General features: G+C 40.3%; 1 protein-coding gene across 38 annotated transcripts in view; it reads left to right on the forward strand.

Moving 5' to 3' along the window:
- CACNA1C (calcium voltage-gated channel subunit alpha1 C) overlaps positions 1–20,208 on the forward strand; it is a 473,299-nt gene that overhangs the window by 257,374 nt on the left and 195,717 nt on the right. For all 38 annotated transcript variants that reach the window (XM_085230299.1, XM_085230338.1, XM_085230100.1 and 35 more), the window contains exon 4: positions 14,142–14,281. In XM_085230299.1, coding sequence (XP_085086425.1) covers positions 14,142–14,281 — 140 coding nt within the window. The remainder of the gene's footprint in view (positions 1–14,141; positions 14,282–20,208) is intronic.

Here is a 20,208-nt window from a genome sequence, read left to right on the forward strand (position 1 = left end):
GGCCTCTAGAATGTAATCTTCGAAAACTTTGAAATTACACCATAAGGACAGAAAAGCTACTCCATTCCAGTGTGATGGCAATAGCATTTCTAAACTGATCGGCTCTGGGGAGAAGCCTGAATTCTGTTTCCCCCAAGAGAGCTATTGAGCTCCTTTTTCAAATGATGACACACAGAGTTATTCCTTGAAATCCCAAATGAGTAACAGATTTCTTGAATAAATCTGCTTAGCTGCAAAAGTGTCAAAGACATTCTGAAAGGCTATTCACTCACGAATACAGAAGGACTGTCCCCTGGTGTCTTTCTGTCCAAAACCAATAGACAGCTGCCTCTCTGATGAGCGGAATCTGGCTGAGTGTTTGGTCTGCTGGAGCTTTAGCACTACAACATTTAGGTCTAGAAGATACTTTGAGATGTCATTTACTGCATCTTCTGCACTAAAGGAGGTTTTATTCTCCAGTAGTTTAAACTCTGTGAATTCCTAGGCTGTTACTCTGGATCAACCCAGTCACCAATACTGGCATCCCAAGGACCTCCTTGTTGTCCCTCCTCGTTGTCCATCCTAAATTTTCCTTGTTCCAGTATAAAGCCATTCATTCCTGCTATATTCAAAACAAATGCAGGGAAACAGGTTTTCATTGCATCTCTGCTGCAATTTTTAGCTTTGTTTTGTCTTTTCTTTTCTATAGCGAACAGCATCACAGCAGTCTTTCAGGTCACTTTTCTGTGCTTCAGAAGGTCCTCATTTTTCTCCCCTGGACCCTCTCTAGTCCATCCCCATATTCCTTCATTCACAGACTTCCAGCAGAACTTTCACTCCTGCTCAGTATAACAGAAGGATTTTTTTCTTGCATTTTGTGGTTTGTGCGTTTGTTTACACATCCCAGCACATTTGCTTTTGTGTGTGTGTGTGTTGCAATACCGTGACTTTGAGTCATAGTCAGTCGTAGATTCCAGAGTCTTCTCTGAAGGTCTAAAGCACTAAGGTGATGAGACAAACTTATTCCCGGTGATCTCATGCTTTCAATTCATTCTGGAAGACTTGTGGAATGATTTAGCCCTACTGGTTTCACATCTGTCAAGTTATACAAGAGATTTCATTGTCATTTCCTCTTTCTGTGTTAACAACCCAACGCAGAATAGTACAGTGGATCTAATAGCATTAGTTCTTGGTAATTGAACCTTTCACAAAAGGGATGAAAGCTAATTAAAATTTTAAAATTCTCTCTAATTATTGTTTTATGGCCCCTTTGCCAAAGACCATTGGATTCATAGTCCTACTTGCTTATTTTGTTCCATCACGAATAGAATTTGAAATTATATAAAGTGTAGCAGCGTGGGAAAGTGGAACAGAGTATGTGCAAGTGATGTTGTGTCTGGAAGATGAGTTGTAGAATGGAGCTATTGGAGTCAGCCTCAGCCAATTGGGGCAAGTCCTCGGGACATGTTATCTTATCTTACTAATATTTTTCCTCATCCTTGTGAAGCCTGATGGTCCTATAAGGATGGAATGATAATGAGAGGGAAAAAATGGACCTAGAAATTTAAATTTAGATTGCTTGGTGGAAATAGCATTTTTAGCAAAATAAAAATATTTGTAAAATTGAATCACACAGTTCTTTCCATTAGTAAAATATTCCATTAAAATAAACAAACAAACAAACAAAAAAACCTTTTTGAGTTTCTTCCCACAGCCTTTAAAGGGATCACAAGAAACTTTGAACTGGGCAGTGATACCTACAATACTTGTTCTTCTCCCATTGATGTGTTACTGCTGGTATCACAAACTTCTAGTTAACACAGAATGAAAAAATTATATCTAAAATTTTTTCACCATTTATGTATTTGTTCTTTTTCACACTCTTTTTGCTATTCTATGGATAATCATTTTATTCCATTTAATTTTAGTTTTTTATCAGTTCCACCATAGGGTTCCCAAACATTAGTACATTTTGTAGACAAATGAAAGAAAACATTTAAATCCTTAAAGTATATGCAATTCTACTTACTGTCCCTAAAGGAGAATATTTCTGGTATTATCGGACCTAAACTTTACTTACTCAGCTTTTATTCAGCGCCTGCTCATGTAGACCTTCTAGATAGAAGTTGGTGGAAATTTTATCCAAATAAGGACTCCATTTAAAAAGGTTCCCATGACTGACTTCTTAAGTGTTTGCAAAATCTGCATTTTTGCCCCTACTTGTTTTTGAAAACTGAAGTTAAGTTTGTTATACAGTGTACCTTCAAAACTTTGCCTGCCCTATTTATTGCTCCTTTTAAGGGATTACTTTTTTCAGTCTGGAGTACTATGTCTAGGTCTGGGGCCCCCAGTACAAGAAAGACAGGGAGCTGTTGGAGAGGGTCCAGAGGAGGGCCACAAAAATGATCAAGGGGCTGGAGCACCTCCCCTACAAAGACAGGCTGAGGGAGCTGGGCTTGTTCAGCCTGGAGAAAAGAAGGCTGCGGAGTGACCTCCTGGCAGCCTTCCAGTACCTTAAGGGAGCCTACAGACAGGAGGGGAATAAACTCTTTGAAAAGGTGGATAACAGCAGACAAGGGGAAATGGTTTTAAGTTGAAGGAGGGAAGATTTAGGTTGAATATCACGGGGCAGTTCTTCACAGAGAGAGTGGTGAGGTGGTGGAACAGGCTGCCCAGAGAGGTTGTGGATGCCCCGTCCCTGGAGGTGTTCAAGGCCAGGTTGGATGGGGCCCTGGGCAGCCTGGTCTATGTATTAAATAAATGGGGAGGTTGGTGGCCATGCCTGTGGCAGGTAGGTTGGAGCTTGGTGATCCTTGAGGTCCCTTCCAACCCAAGCCATTCTGTGATTCTGTGACTCAATATCAAGTGTGTAGTCTGATTGGATTTTTCTGAATTTGAAGTGGTAGTTGTTGGTTAAACGTGGTAATCATTGCATGTATGACTGGGTGAGAACAACACGATAAGAGAATAATTGTCTTAAAACAGCATCCAGGAGTTCATCCAGCTCCTGCCGTTTTTGCAGTGTGGGCAATGAGCCCAATTTTAATACGCATGACCTAAAATGTACAAAAAGCAGAGTGGGAGAATGAACGGGTAAAAATGCCAAAAAATGTCATGGGATGAGACTGTGCAGAGTCTGCAAGGCTATGAGGAGTATGTAGTGAGCACGAGAAGACACTTATACACCACCAAAATGAGTTCAAGTGCAGGCATCAACTCTTTTATTCCAGTAGGGTGAGCTGGGACTTGGCCAGCAGCAAGGCGAAAGTGATGGTTTCAGTTTATTACAGTTCAGTCAGAACAACTAGTAAGGATGAAAAACCTGGGAGGCATCCAGGACAGCAGCCTAACATTAATAGCATTAAAAATAATTTTCAGGCAGTTCAATATGAAACCTGTTTGCTTAGACCCCGAGGATGATTAGAGAGAGAGAGAGAGAGAGAGAGAGAGAGTGAGTCTTGGGAACAAAGTAAGTGAAAACACGAAGTGTGTAACGTTTTCATCAAGTGAATGCAAAATCTTTGAAATCCAAGTCTGTTTGGTGCAAAACGCTTGCCAGCCCAGAGTGGTAGTCTGTCTGACGTAGGGGAAACCTGGCTGAGTTCTTTGAGATCATTTCAACAGGCCTCCAGAACAATGGGCGTAAGAAGGATTTGTCTGTAACTGAAGAAGGGGAATTTTGGTTAGGGGTAGGATTTGGGGTTTTTCAGCTGACTTTTTCCTTTAGACATCATGCAGCCTGCATTGCTTGCAAGGGAATAAAGCCACCCCTGAAGCCAGGGAATGGAGGAAGAGCATGATTGTAAACTAGCCAGAAGCTAATCAAGCTGAGTTTAATTAAAGAGCGTTATAGGATATTAATAACACTTGTGACCTTTCCCTGTCCAGAGTGTAATATTTTTCCTAATTTTTATTTTAAGTTTATCTACATGAGAGTAAATATTGTTGTAAGGGTTTATCGAAGTGAGAGGAAACATAGGTGTGTTGCTTGCCTCTGCTCTGCTCTGGCATGAAAATTAGCAGTTCAGTACAGTTCTTTTCAGGCTTTTCACTCATAAAAGGGTATCAGTGAAATGTTCATTCCTTATTAGTTCTTAAACTTCGTTAAAAAAAAATTTCCTATGTTTTTAATGTACTAAATGTATCAGTGTGAATTAACCTATTTCAGAGATGTTTCTTTTCTTCCCATTTTCCCTCCTGCTGGTTTTCCAGCCAGGCTCTGGGAAATTCCAATATTTCAAAATTTGCTTTTGATGAATATGAAATTGAAATGTTGAAATATTCTGTAGACAATATTCCCCTTCTCTTCCTTCCCTGAGGGAAAGTTCTCAGAGAGTTTTAGCACAGAAATAGCAGAACATTATGCTTGAAGACTTTTACTGGACAAAAATGATTTAACATTCCCAGATCCCTGTGTTTGGGTTTCTTGAAACAAATCCAAATATTTTGTTATGACGTGACCTTGCATTAATCTGCACCCACCCAAGCTGCTGCAGGCTCTGGCAGGGTGATCCAGTGTCCTTCTTCCTCTGCAGGCTGAGGTTGCACCAACCTGGTGCTCAATCCCAGCCTAATGGATGAAAGGTGCCAGTGCTTGGCAAGGTTATTAGTGTTCCCTTTTACCCCTGCAAATGTGCACAGATGGAGATTAAATAAATTCTTGTCTTAGAAGAAATGAAAATAAGTGCCCCTGTCTGACAAGAGGAGTCTGAATTCTGGCTTCCAGCTTCCAGTTGTTGGGTCTCAACACCTGCAGCCACTTTTGTTGAGGGTAGGCAGGGTGGTTGGTGGCAGCTGAACCAAGGAATAGAAAAACTGGAAAAGAATATCAGTTGCTTGGGTATTTTGGTAAACCTAACTTAGCAAAAACTATTTAAAACTGAAGCATTTCTTTCCATTCTCTGTGCCCAGTAGAAATTTTGCTACTATACGAAGCTGCAGCTTGTAAGTTTGTTTTAAAATGAAGCTCATTTTTATTCTCTGAGTACTGCACAGGTCACAGTCATGTTTTTAATTACGAATCAGACTTCCATTAAGGAAATAAAATGAATTTTATGTGCTGGTTGTCAAAGGTCCATATAGCTGCCTCATTTCATGTGCCCTGTCCATTCAAGCAGCAAGCAAATGAACAGAAACTTACTCGGGGGTAGCAAACAAAACCTTGAATCCTTTGCCCCACGGAAGAGAGACAGAGACTGAGATGGAGAAGCTGCAAGGACTTTTCATTTTTCATTCCCTTCAGCTGTGTTTTTCCTGTCTGCCATGAGCAGTGTGAACAGAATGTTAAATATGCCTTTAAGTTACTCATGGAAAGAAAAGGTCACACACATACACGTTCAACATCTCTCTCTTTCTCTTTCTTTTTTGTGTGTGTATTTCTTTTTGTGTGTGTTGTGTTTGTATGAATGAGCATAGAGAGACCCCAGCTCTAGAACGTGAAAAACTGAACTGTGGGACCCATCTATTTGCTTAGAAATTTCAACAGCGAGAGATTATAGTAGTAATAAATTCAATTTATTTATAAAGCATTCTCTGTCAGGCATCACTGCACTGCACAAACAATTATGAAAGAATTGTTGTAGATTAAAAACATAGATTAGAGAATCATAAAATGCACCAGAGTGATTGGATTAAAATGCATTTGACAGAAATGCTTTAAAAGTGGGATTTGAGGAGCTCTTCTGGGTGGTCAGTCAGAGAAAAGTCCCTGCTCAGTGGTCCATTCAAACAAAGACTTGAGGGAGGATTTCTGCAGGGGATCCCTTGTGTCTCTCCAATTCTTAGTCTGGCCCTACAGTAGATGAGGGTAACTCAGAGTGAGTCTAAATTGTGCTGGATGTGGCTATTGTTTCATGTTTGCTGACTTTTCATCCTAAGCTTGCTGCCCAAATGCTTTTTTTTGTGGTTGTGCTCATCCATCCCCAGCTAGTCCTGTCTTCTCCTGGGAGTGTGCCACATGGTGAGGGTCTGCATGAGGAACACTGCTGGTTGGTCTGTTCACTTGGGGTTCCCCATGAAAGGCAATTTAGGGAAGATTTCCTGAGAATTTATAAAGGGGATGAAGAGAAATGGGAAAGTCAGCCTAGAAGCAATTATTGACTTACCTAGTAAGAGGACAATGTTTTCCATGTTAAAATTAGTAGTAAAACTCTCCCTGATTTAGTCTATATATTAGTCTAACCTGGTATATACTTCAGTTACTCAAAACCTTGCAGAATTAGATGAAATTAATATATATATATACATATATACGAGAAAAAATATATTGTCAAATTAATGTTGTAGAATGCAGCTCTTCCACACCTCTTGTCCATGAGGAGTCTATAAAAACACTTTGCATGAAAGAAGTCTCAATATAGGTACATTTCCAAAGGAACTCACTGTCCGCATGTTGAGTCCTATCAGAAATTCAGTGCTTTGTTTTGGGACAATTTTTGGCGAGCTCTTAGTGCCACCATCAGTCATCTTTTCTAAGTGCCACTTAGGCACATGGTTTGACGGTTGGACTGGATAATTGGACTTGGTGAAGGTATTTTCCAACCTAAATGATTATATGAAAGATAAAGGTTCCTCAGCATAACATTGTATGCGACAGCTTAAACTTACAAGGTATCCAAGCTGTAGTTGTGATAATGTTGATTCCAGGCGTTTTTAAAAAAATCATTAGTCTCCCTGAAATCGTGTGGTTAACTTAAAATTAATACATCTCCTGAGGACAGGAATTCACCTTTGTTAAGTGTTTTCACTACCATTATGAAGTTTAGAAACTCACTGAAAAACAATGTGCTGAAATCACTGTTCATATATTCATGATCAGATTGTGAATATATATTGAGAACTCCAGACCTGTCACTTCAGGAACTAGCCTGTATATGGCACAAAGCAATAAGATCATTAGAACAGCCGTAGCTGAGATTCTGTATCCTGTTTTCAAAAGCAAGCGTGATTGTGTATCCTCTGCAGTGAAGGCCTTTTAGAAACTGTCCTAATGAGCCAGTATTGTTTACACTGATGTTTTTATAGAATTCCCCCCAAAATGGGCTATATATTGTTCTGCTTGCCAACAAAGTACGAAATTCAATATTTAACTCCAACATGTTTTTGAGCATAGAACGGTTAGACTCAAACTGTTTAAAAAACAAAACAAAACCAAAAACTAATAATATTTTTTAAAATTTTAATTTAAAATGAACACTGAGATGTTTTATGGTTGGTAGGCTTGGATATCTCATTGCACACACGAGCAAATCCAAACACCTAAGCATAGTGAACAGCCAATGTGTAACTTATCTGAGCCATTCTGGGAGTTGAAAGAGACATGATACGCCTTACTATGATCTATTAGATGTAGCTGTCATGCTGAAACTGCTCTGATTTAAATGGATGCCCCTGGTACTCTGTCCTTAATCAGTGGTTGGTAGACGGACAATTGACTGTGGTGTTTCAAATGGCTTTTTTAACCTTGGAAAAGGTACCAGACTGCCTCTGAAACTGCAGAAGGGAAACTAGTAAAAACTTTTCTAAGGGTGAATTTCATTCCTATGCATGGTAACAGCACAACACCTAGCCAACTTTTAATTCCTATCCAGAGATCCTAAATGAGTCATAAACCTTATGCTGCCTTCCATAATGTTGCTTCCCTCTGGAAGGGTAATCTCCTATTGGACTGATCTGAATATAAAGTGACAGTTCATTTCAATTTAATCAGAGTAGTGGACCAAAACAAAAAGAACTAGGACGTGAATTTCTTTGCTTCTTCACAGCTATTCAGGCTAGAGTGTTTGTACACTGGATGGCTTCAGTTCTTCGTCCCAACAAAGGAAAACAGTCTATAAGGCAAATATTTCTCTGACTTACATTCATATATAGATAGAATTCTATTATTCTTTTTCAGTCTAAAAAAGAAGGCATCTTGAGCAAGAAAACTCAAGAGGTTTCTAGTACTGCTAGCCAAAGACTATGAAGAAAAATCTTATATTAGTTAGACATTATCTAATCAGCATCAGAGGCCAAATTTGAAGTTTAATTGAATGCATAATTAAGGCAAGTGCTTGACCATCCCTATGATGGGCAATGAGGCATCCAACTGGTAAGTACTGATGTGTGATTGTTTGTAAGGTTATGCTGAGGACTAGATATCCATTTAGAATGATGAAATATGCAAACAGATTCTTAGAAAAGTATAGGATGAAAAGAACTTTGGTGGGTTTTCTTGTCCAAATTCTTGCTTGAAGCAGGACTGTTTCTATAATTAATCATGTTGCTCGGAATCTTCTTCAGTGTAAAGGTTTCAAAATCTCACTCCTCCTATTACGGGCCAAATTATGTTGACATACATTAACCTCTTTTAAAATGTAAGTTTTCCAATAATTACATTATTCTTTATAGAATGATGTAATTTATTCATTTATTTGTCATAAGAAGACTAGCAGAGGGAATTGCCCGCCTTGTACCTTGGTTTTCTACTACAATTGGATGCTGACAGAAAATATAACTCTACTGAAACCATATATAACTTCATTTTGGTCCTGGACAAAGTATAACAAAATAAATAAATGCGGAGCTTAGACTAGATCCTGCAAGAGAACTAGGCATGAGGTATTCATTAATTTGCCAAGAAACGCTTGGAGACCGTGCGTATATATCATGTCTGTGATTGTTCAAAACTATTAATGTCCTCCTTTCCATTTACTTCCATGGAAGTACTTTTAAGTGCATCATGGGCATGTTATAAATTATCAAGCACCAAAGCCTGGCTTGTGCTACATTCCTGTTTTATAGTTGCTCATATCAGATTTGCAAGAATTCTATATTTATCTGGTTTATTCTTCTAATGCTGTGCATCTTTAAAGTTGCAGCACGTGGCACTATTCCCCATTCACAAGTGTTACTTGAAGGTGGTATTTCTGTAGTACTAGGTGCGTATTTAACTTTGCTCACAGAAAAGACGGAGAGAAAGACATAGTGTTTGGCTGAAGTAGAGTAGAGGCAATGCTGATCATATTTGGAAATCTGAGTTTTCAGATATTGTTCTGACTTCTGTTTACTAGCGCAAGAGGTTATGTTTAGTTAAATACCAGCCATCCACTTCCTTCTATGGTCTTATTTTATCATTCTCAGGTAAATAACTTTTTCTTGAGTTGAGGGAGGGAATATTCTTTTGAAGGAACTGGTAGAAAGGACAATGTGTCCAGTATTAGCAGCAGATTAGCAGCTATCTAATCATTCCTTTATTTTTATTAAAAAAAAAAAAAAAAAAAAGGAAATGGTCAGTGTTTTCTGCAGTGACAGTCATTTTCATAAATCAAAAAATTCCAAACACTTATAGGTTTTATTTCCTCATGTATTTGTGTACTATTTTCATGCATACTTAGCTGAAAACGTCTCCTGAGTAACCAAATACACTCAGAAGTAACTCACCTGTTAACAAACCTGTTTCAACATCTGCTTTATTGACTTGATCCTATACATAAGTGCACATATGTGGCTCTTTCACTGTGAAGGTTGAAGTTATTAAGCAAACAGTAGCATTCAGGTCAGCGTATTCACACAGCAGGGATATCCGTATCTTAGATGTTATGGTAACTTGTAATCCAAAAAAAAAAAAAAAAAAAGAAATCTCTTGCACAAAGTATTAGGGCTGTTTTCCCAGCTCTGCAAGTCGGTTTCCTTACTTCCCATCAGCAAAACATTGTTTTCCCTACTCGGAAAAAGTCTGAGTGTTCCCACTCTGACTTGTATCTCTCAGAGCCTATTTGTACAATTAATGAGAAAACATCTTATATGACAGAGGCCCTTAAAATATCATTGTTTTCCTTGGATAACTGAATATTTGCATTACTAAAGAACTGTATTCCCTTATGTTAGGGAAGCACTAGGGAATAGTAGTGCAGACACTGATGTAACTTGGTCTAAGATCGCACAGGCAGCTTTAGATGGGTCCTATCTGTGAAGAGCTTGCTGCACTTTGCTTCAAAGACATAAAATCTAGGTTTTGAAATTGTTTGTTACAAGATAAGCAGAGTTCTAGCAGAGACAGAGAGTGTTATTTGAGAGAACCTGTGCTGAGTGAATTTCAGATTGTAAACTTTCTAGATTGGGTTGTACAAAATGCAAGGCTCTGACTGTGATTGAGCCTTGGGTAACACTTGCAATGAGAATGTGTTCATTGCAAACAGTGCTGCTGGGTGGATGGGGTTTGAAGAGCTAAGAACTGAGACAAAGTCATTCTGATGACTGGGTTCCCAGGAGCAGCATTGGTCTGCTTGCTCCTCTCATGGCAGGAGAAAAACCCCAAGATACCCTACAGTGCTGTGCTGGGATTTCCTGTTTTCAGACTCCTCCTGTGAACCCAGGCTGCCATTAGGTACCGTTTAAAAATTAAAAACAAAAACAAATCTATGACGTCTTCAGAAAGCACATGGGATTAGAGGGGCTTTGTACTTAATATAGTAATCCTCTTTTGGAAATACATCTTAGAGGCTCAGCAGCAAGTTACTGTTTGTTTCTTTAAGAATGAGATGATGTACAGTTTGTTTCTTGGCAATGCTGGTGCTGGCTGATCTGTCAGCCAGGGCAGCTGATGCCCATGTCCTATATCTGTAATAAGACAAAAGAGAACTGTGGTGGAGCTATGTGTGTTCTTCAGGCACTGATCAGTTTCAGAAAACTTTTGTCAGTCCTCTCCTTCCACTCATTTTGCTTTTCTGTTTACTAGTTTGATTTAGTTTTTTTTTTTTTTTTCCCTTCTTCTTTCGAAACATTTTTATCAATACTATTCAGGCAGGAAGCTCCTGCTTTGTGATTCTGCAACTTGCAGCATCCTTATGGAGTCTAAGCTTCATCATCATGGTTCCCATTCCTAAGACACAACTGAAAAAGTACTACACCCTCTTTCTTCCAGCTCCAAAATATTTGCTGTCTTTTGATGCTGTGGTTTGAGTATGTGCTTTTAAGGGACAGTGCTGCTGGTATCTCCTTTCCCTCCCAGGAGGTTGCAGGCAGCACAGGCAGTCCCTGGAGATGCTCAAGATCAGGCTAGATGGGGTTCTGAGCAACCTGATCTACCCGTGAGTGTCCCTGTTCACTGAAGGGGCTTGGACCAAATGGCCTTTAAGGGTCTCTTTCAACTCAAACGATTCTGGGATTCATTTGATATGGCACTAAACTGCCTTCTCAGGGAACAGGGTTTTTAGATACTTTATGGTGTTATGCCCCTGGGAGCCTGAAATACTGGGGCCCAGTATGCCTAATTCCTGGGAACAAAGTTTGGAGTGAGCAGCCAGCAGCAGCATGGCTGCTCATTTAGCAGAGTCAAGTTAATGGTCCTGGGGCTGCCAAGTGCACTGGGTGTTCCTCTCATGTCCAACCAAGGTAGCAGGTGGCTGAATCATGTCTGAACTCCCCAGGCAGGGGGCTCTGAGTGGGACTGCACCCAGGTCCCTGGGAGCCCGCTTCTGTCTCCTCGCTGCTGGGCTGGGCTGTGCTTATAACAGCTCTTCAGTTTTATGGTGTACGGAAGAAAGGGAACACAAATTAATTAGTAGGCTCTTCAAATTCTTCTCGATTCTGAGCGTGAGCAGCTCCCTGAAATGGCCTTGGAGTAGCTGCACTGTGTAAGTTGGGCAGTATTTTTCCTTCAGTCCTGAAATCATTAATTTAAGTGCAAAGGATCATAAAATCTCTCTCCTCTGCTCAGTATTCTGTATCTTATGTTCATTTCAGAGGCTTTTATATAATTTTGCTTTTCTCGAAGCTTTCCATTGTAACCCGAGCATTGTAAAGAGTTTATTCAAAAACAACCTGTAGCTGTATATGCATACGTGCATATGTATATGTATATATGTGCATGTCCATGTAGGATTTTGGCATATTATTACCTCAGTGACATGGTTCAACAAAGCAGGAGTCAATCATCCCACAGACATCTTCAGAGATAGCGTGGTATGAGGCTCCTAAACCAAATCAGTGGAACCTGTTAGGTGCTGAAATACTGGCTGCTGTGTGCAGTGTTAAATAATGAAAAAGGTTTTTTCCAGAATTTTCCCAAGTATTAGCTTTCTTGGTCTTTTGGTTGTATAATATAGGTATTTCAATGAAATTCATGGAGTGGAAAGGCTCTTCTGGCTGGGCAGAGCACTACAGCAGAGCACTGCCGCCACAGAGAGCACAGAGCCAGACACAGCAGCAGTATTTGTCCCAGTGTTTCTTGAGGTCAAGGGCAGTGTTTAGAGATAAATCACTGAGCACAAGGTCAGCCTTAGGCCTTCCCCTTCAGTTGTTTAGCCAGTCAAGTTCAAGTTGTACCTGGAGCTGGTGAACAAGAGAATGGGGCTCCTCAAAATCCTTTTGGCTGCCAAGAGAGGTTGAAGGAGAAAGCTGTTTGGGGAACCCATGTTTCTCCATGAGCCAGTTTCTCTGCTTACAGAGCAGAATGAATTGAGTACAAACAGCAACCTCAAGGGCAGTCTGAATGAGAGAGTGGGCTTGGAGCTGCTGGTGGTCTTTTTTGAGGGGAAGAAGAACTTGCCCACAACTGTAGGAAACCCTTTGGATGGAACAGGGAGTGAGACTCATTAATGCAGTAGTCACTAGTGCTGTAAGCTGCTGCATTCTTCTCTGAGTTCAGTGGGAGAAAAATTCTTGGTGTCCTCATCTGTGTCTGTCTGGAACAATGTTGGACAAATTCTGTATTGTGGGCATGTTCAAAAGTTTACGACTGGATCAGATAAATACAGAACAATACTTTTTTTAGGTGCTCTTTGTAGAAAACACCAGGGATTACTGCAAGCGTTGGGTATCATTATGGGAGAGAAGAGATCAATATTTTAAAGTGCAAGCATGTACCTGCTACCATCAGATGGACTTTCTCAGAATGCTAATATAAACATGGAAATGGCCGAGTATCACATTTTTTGATTAATGAGTTGCTAGTGAGTTGCTGTTACTTACCTGAATCTGTATGGAGGAAGTTCAAATGGGCAACTGAGTCAAATGATGAAGTGATATTATGTAAACTCACACATTTTATGTTTTTGTGTCATATGAAATTGTCATACATGCATTTATCAGCATCACAAGACAGAGGAGCAGGGCAACTGCAGTTTGGAACTAAGAGACAAAGTACTGAGCTGCCTGCCTGATTGTTCTTCTGCATATCCTACAGGATATGACCAAGACTATCTAGACTTAATAGTTTTAATTTCTATTTGAGATTTTTATTTCATGAATGAGAAATGCTCTTAATAAGTGACTTTGCAGCTTAAACTCAAAAGGAGCCTAGTCTCCCTTTGCTGTCGTCTTGTTTTCACGTACTTATTTTCCACCCAGCTTGCCACACAGCACTCTGTAGTGATTAGCTAATGCTGCCGTTTCCTTCCTACTTAGATGGAGGTCCCCATTACTTCTGCAAAGCTACTATTGTTATTTCACTCCAGAACTGAAAATCCAGAGATGAAAGACAGAGAGCCTATGTGCTGTCTCCTGAAGTCTGCTTGCTTGTCCTGAACATGACTGTACTGTCACTAGGAGTGACTTTGTTTGGATGTGCTTAAATTTCAGCCCTCATTTCACAGGGACATGTACATTTCTGATGGAATGACTAAATGCTTCATGTGTTAGTCAGTCTGATCCAAAAATCAGAAACTGATGACAAACCAATAGCCTACCCATTCCCAGCAATAGAAAAAAGAAATCCCAAAAAAGGCGTTGTATGAAACACTCATCAGTGAATTTCTCCCCGTCCTTCTCTGCAGCACTGCATCCAGCAACGCTTTCTCTCCAGATGTAGAAAAGACCTGGATGCAGTTCATTCAGAGGGGTGACAGCACTTGGCAGGTGTTTGCTGCAGAGAACTGGTGCTGGCACATGCTTGTTGACCCTCTGCCCTCCTCCTGTGCACGCACTTGCGCAGTGGTCAGTCCCTACCAAGGCAAAGGCAGCAAACGCCTAACCAAAACTTGCTGTCATCCTGTCAGATTGGCTGCAGAATATGCAAGTCTGAGGAAGGAAGCCCTCTGGCAAGTCACAGATGTTAGATGTACCCAAGTGATGAGATAGTGAGCTGGAGGCCGTGTGGGTGGAATGTGACAGCAGAAACTGTCCTTGTCCAGTGTTTGTCACTCATGCTAACAGTTGTCTTTCTTGTTCTCTTTTCTCTCCAGGAACGAGTGGAATATCTCTTTCTCATAATTTTTACAGTGGAAGCATTTTTAAAAGTAATAGCATATGGACTTCTCTTTCATCCCAACGCTTACCTCCGCAATGGCTGGAATTTACTAGATTTTATAATTGTGGTAGTAGGGTGAGTACCAGCATCATGTCTTTGAATGCACTGTACACCTTGGGCCACTGGGAACCTTTGGGAGCATGAAGGTGTATGAGGATTGGAACATCCCTTATAAGTGATGTGAGGGGTTGCTATCCATCTTTTTCTCTCTACCACATGTTCTACCAAGTGTTACTACACAATCTGAAAATACAGTTAATTCCTGCTGGTCATCTGTAGGTGTAACTTGATTCATGCTGATTTCAGTGTGTAGCAATGACTTACCTTAAGGTAAATAAATAAGAAGTGACATCCAGTTGATATACATTTTCTCTCTGGTATCCCTTACTACTTAGACTTTCCTAAAACTTTCAGTTGTTTGCAAGATATGAAAATTAAACTGCTGTTTTTGTAGTGGATAAAAAAAGAAAGCAGTGCAAGTAAAGTGCTTTAACACATTTATGGTAGAAGAAAATCCCTTTATTTGCAAGTCTGTGTGAATATTAAAGAAATATATATATATAGAATTCATAAATTAACAATGGTATTTAATAAGAAATAAGTTCTGTGTTCTTGTGAACTTCTACTCTTTTGCAAAGAAAGATAAAAAATTCAAATCTCAGGTTTTCATTTTCAGAAACAACAACAAAATAAGGTTCTTTAGTTCAATCACACTGTTCTGATGGTGATCTCAAGGCTTTTGATTTGGATATTTTAATACTTTAACCTTTTTAAAGACTAGTTCTACTATTATATATATTATCACATTTCCACTTGAAGCTGCAGTCTCTTCTCTGTGTTTTTCAAGCTTTGCATTTAATATATTTGAATAAAAATAAAATAAAGAACCTTCCACTTTTTTTCTTGCTGAGCGTAAGAGATAAATAAGGTTTTTGATTTGTGATTGTTGAATGGAAGGAATGAAGAATAAACTATCCCGAAGACAAAGAGAGAAGGTATTTTTTCTTCTCAGTAATTGGTCGCACCCTCCCACAGCTCCATTATTACAGAATGTCATCGCCCACAAAAACTTTCAGTCTTTCCACCTCTTTCCCAAGGAAACTTTTCATCAGAATCATAGAGTGGTTTAGGTTGGAAGGGGTCATCCAAGTTCCAACCCCCTGCCGTGGGCAGGGCTGCCACCCAGCAGTTCAGGCTGCCCAGGGCCCCATCCAACCTGACCCTGAGTGCCTCCACGGATGGGACACCAACAGCTTTTCTGGACATCCTGTGCCAGGGCTTCACTCTGCCCTCTGAGTGAAAAATTTCCTCCTAACATCTAACTTAAATCTCCCCTCTTTTAGTTTAAAACCAGTCCCCCTTCTCTTATCACTATCTACCTGTGTAAAAAGTTGTCTTCTGTTACTAAGCTCCCTTTAAGTGCAACTCCCAGGTAAAGCATTAAAAAGGGCACTCTGAGTCATCAGCGCTCCTTACAATTTCTGCTTCTAATCAAAGTTCAAATTGACCATTTTTCGAGTGGTCCCAAATAACTGTTTTAGCAAACTGTTTCTGCCCTGTACTACTGGTTCCCTACTGCTTTCAGCATTCTGGGGAAAATGTGGTGATGTACTGGAACAGGTTGCGTGGAGAGGTTGTGGATGCCCCGTCCCTGGAGGCATTCAAGGCAAGGATGTGGCTCTGGCAGCCTGGTCGGGTGGTTGGCAACCCTGCCCATGGCAGGGAGATTGAAATGAGATGACCTTTCAACACATGCCATTCTATGATTCTTTGAAAATCGGGCGGAAGGAGTTTCTACTGAGGGGAGAGAGAACAGGTCAGCACCAGTTGTTATTCCCAAGACATAGCCCACTCAAAGTAGGCATAGCTCCTCTATCTGCAGCAGTGCCCAGTTTCCTTTGCCCTTCATTCCTACCCGCAGCCAGAAGATTGCACAGCAAATTAGTAATTGAAAATTGGCAAATCCCCAACCCCACCCCTGTTATTGTTGTCCAATTCTGTAGCTGGTTCTGCCTTTGAATGTCCCCAGACATCTCACATGCCTTGGGATCACTGCTTGGTGAAGAAATATTGGAGAACAGAACTCCTATGAATATGATTATTTCCTTTTCATCTCTATGAGAAAGACTTTTTAAAGAGAGGTCATGTGTTACCTCTTCTTCTTCCATTGGTATGCTAGAGAGCAAGACTCCAGAAATCACAGGGTGGCATTATATCTAGTTTAAGTACAGTCCTTTTCAATTTTCCTCCCAAGGCAGTTAATCAGCAAGATGATATACAGGCTGAAATTAATTCCCCTGCCAATAAAGACAGAATCTGCATCTCTCAGCTCTTGTACCCGCTCTTGCCTCCAGCAGCTCTCAGTAACTAGATGGGGAACAAAAAATGTAACTGGGGTGGGATTACACTGCATAATAAACATGGCCAAGACCCCATGGTCTCTGTTAAATAGTAACAATCTCAAGTGACAGATTCCACTTCAAGGCCAGATGGGTCCGTTTGATGTTTATCTGTTTGAATTCTCTCCTATGTTGCTGCAACCTAACCTGGTGTGCTGCTTTTTCTCTCTACAAGCCCTCTGCAAAATCTATGTGGCAATGCCATCTGTTCCTGTTCTGCCCCGTCGTGTTCTCCTAGAGGCTGTCTGAAACACCTCAGTGACATCATGTTTAAATTTCAGTGACATTTCAATAGTTTGTTAGAGCGGTAGCCCCATGGGGAAAAAAATATACAAGAGCGGGAAAGTGAGGTGGAAGAAAAGAGCAGAAATAAAGACTTGTATCAGCATTTCTTTGTGACACCTTTTTCTGGCCATTGATGAAGCTATTGGAAAAAGCTGAATGATTTGGGCACTGTTGTAGCACTGGGCAGAGGAGGTTATCTGGCCTGGGAGGTGAGGAACAGCATGACAGTAATAATAGAAGTATAAAAAAAAAATGACCATGGTAACTGCTGTTTGTGCTTGTTCTGCCTCAGGCCTCATTTTCATTTTCAGTGATGATTGTTTTAGAAAGTCTAGTTGGGAAGTATTGATGAAAGCTAAGGGAACAAAGGAAAAGACAGGTTTTTAGATACTTTGTTCGTCTTTCAATCCACTTAGTATACAGTGATTACTACTTATGATGGTCCTTCTATATGGGGCATTGGTGAGACCAAAGTCTTGACAGTATTATGTTCAGTTTTGGGCCCCCTCAGAGCAGGAAGGGTATGGAGTTGCTGTAAAGAGGTGAGAAAACAAGAGATGTGAGAAGCAGCTACACAAGCTGGGCTTGTTTAGTGTGGAGATGGGGAAGCCAAAGGAGACTTCATCACCTTCTACAACTACCTTAAAGCAGATTACAGCAAGGAAATGATGGTTTCTCTTCTCAGGTGACAAGTGATAGGATATGACAAAAGAGCTTCAAATTGTGCCAGCAGAGGTTTAGGTTGGATATCAGGAAGAATTTCTTCATGGAGAGGGTGCTCAAGTAGTGGAATAGGCTGCCCAAGGGGAAGTGGTTGAGTCTCCATGCCTTGAGGTATTAGTGTAGCATGGATATGGTTCTTAGGAACACAGTTTAGTCTTGGTTGTCGTAGGTGGCAATTGGGCTTGATGATCTTACAGGTCTTTTCCAATCTAAATGATTCTGTAATTATCACAGAATCATAAAATGGTTTAGGTTGGAAAGGACCTTTAAGATCATCCAGTTCCAACACCACTGCTGCAGGCAGGGACATCCCCCTCTAGTCCAGGTTGCTCAAAGCCCCATCCATTAGATCAATTAAGACCCATTAGATCAATTAAATTATAATTTGGTATACCTTGAGAAGATAAAGCAGCATAACTGCCTTCCTTTACCTTAAAACATTCAAGCCAATAGAATAAGAGAAACATGGTGATGTCTAGGACCAAGCGTAAATTTTAGGATGAAGTGAAGATGACTGCTGTGTTTTCAGGAGAAAGGATGTACTGTAGACCTGAGGGCTTATAACAGCTTGTCGTTCTTGCAGTGCAGGAGATCTACTTATTAATCAGTTAAGTCTTTTAAAGCTTGATTCTAGCTTTTCTTTAAATTACTATCACCCTACAATAGCAATACCATTAAATATTACTTTGAAGAAAAATGTCTGTCTGTGGGTATCAATCAGAGGCTCTGTGGATAAAAACAATATTAGTTAAGAGTAGAGATCACACCCATAAGCTGCCTAATGAGGCACAACCCACAAGCACTGACAATTAGTCAAAGGGTTTCCTGTTTCCTGTAATTTTACTGATCTTCTTTTGGAAAACATAGAACTTTCAGATAAAACAGCAATGTCCTTTACCATTAGGCTGCTGGAGGGAATTTCTCTTGAGAAAACTCTAACTTGACAATGTTGTGTTAGAAGACTATCTGTCTTTCCTGGCAATGCTGTGATTTGTCTGCCAAGCACAGTCATTCTCCAAGGACCCATAGCTTCTGCCGGTAAAAAGCTGTCATAATTTGAAAGGCAGGCTTACTTGGGAAGGTAATCAGCGAAGGTATTTGGAAAAGATCTGAAATTCAGAACAGATTGGAAAACGTGATCACAGTACGTCTTCCTGAAGGCCTCTGGGGACTTTCTGAAGGGTGGGTCCAAACACTTCCACTCTCACAAATCACGGGTGAATTGCAAAGCACAGTGAAAATAAAAATCACTGTAGCTTATTTGTTTATACCTGTGAGGACTCTTTCAGCTGTGTTTTTCTGCTGATTTTGGCCTTACAAATACTAAGCTCTCTGTTTCCTTTTTATATTCTGGAGGCCCTTGACAGGTTCCTTTTTATGGTCTAAAAATCAGCATGCTTTCCTCACAGAGGAAATGAAGAGCTGTAGAACAGGTTGCAGCCCTGTCATGCTGCTGTTAGAGTAATCTAGCAAAGAGAAAACCTTTTAGATGTTTCAGATATCAGAAAGGAAACAGAAAAATATGAGAAAGTGGAAACAGTGACGCCAGCTTTATGTGTCATGAGTAGGTCTGAATCAAACAACCAGAAGTGGACTGTTCCCATACATGCATTGTGTGTGATAGAAATATGTTTTCTGCTTTACATGCCTATCAAATGAATTTAGTTCAGGTGTAGTCAAGTCAAGATGAAATTCAGAAATCAAGATGTTAATTGCACTGCTGCAGTGGAAATACTACATCCTAATGAATATGGGGCATGAGTTTAGCATGGAAGAAAGTAGTTAGCTGGAAGGAAATAAGATCAATTTCTGAATTCTTTCAAAAAATAGAAAAGAAAAAAAGGTGAAGATTTTCAGTGGCCACAAAAGCTCAGCCTGCTTGCATTCTTGTATTGCCTAAACTTTGATTTGTGTGTGTGCAAAGAATCCTCTCACACCTTGCTTGCAGCCTGCATTTCAGCTAACTCTTCCACTGAGAAGAGACAGAAGGAACAGAGTTTTACTCCACAGTACCTTTTCCCACAGATTTTCATCAAAGAGCAGACTTTCCCCTGCTATAAATACAAACTAGAAGGACTCTGGCCTCATAGTTTATACCAGCAGCTTAAAATCCATCTGTCTCTTTTAGGACTGGAAAGCAATTAGCTGACAAAGTAGGAAGACTAGATAGAGATTGTAGAAACTACAAACTGTATATGGGTTGTGGGTTTTCCTCCTAAAAAAGGATGATGGAAGAAGCAGTCAGAATCCTTACCTTTCTTCCGTGTCTCCTCATCTGCAGTATTTCTGAACAGGTCTTATTTTTCCCTCTGGATCATAACAAAGTTACAGCCAGAAAAGCATGTGTTGGACGTACCCTATGAGCCATAGAGCTGCCCCTGCCCTAACTCAGGAGGAGCAAGGAAGGACAGATAGGCAGAAATCCATCTAAATTTGGAGAGAGGAATAGAGATTCAGTAGGCCAGATTGGACACAGTGTAGAGACAGGTATAAAGAGGGAAGAGTGAAATAAATAAAGAAAAAGTTGTATTGCATTGGTAAAAAGCAGGATTAGTGCACAGGGAGATATTAAGCATGGGGCAAATGTGTTAAAGC

The sequence above is a fragment of the Meleagris gallopavo genome, chromosome 1, assembly GCF_905368555.1.
Source record: "Meleagris gallopavo chromosome 1, MGAL_WU_HG_1.1, whole genome shotgun sequence".
NCBI lineage: Eukaryota > Metazoa > Chordata > Aves > Galliformes > Phasianidae > Meleagris > Meleagris gallopavo.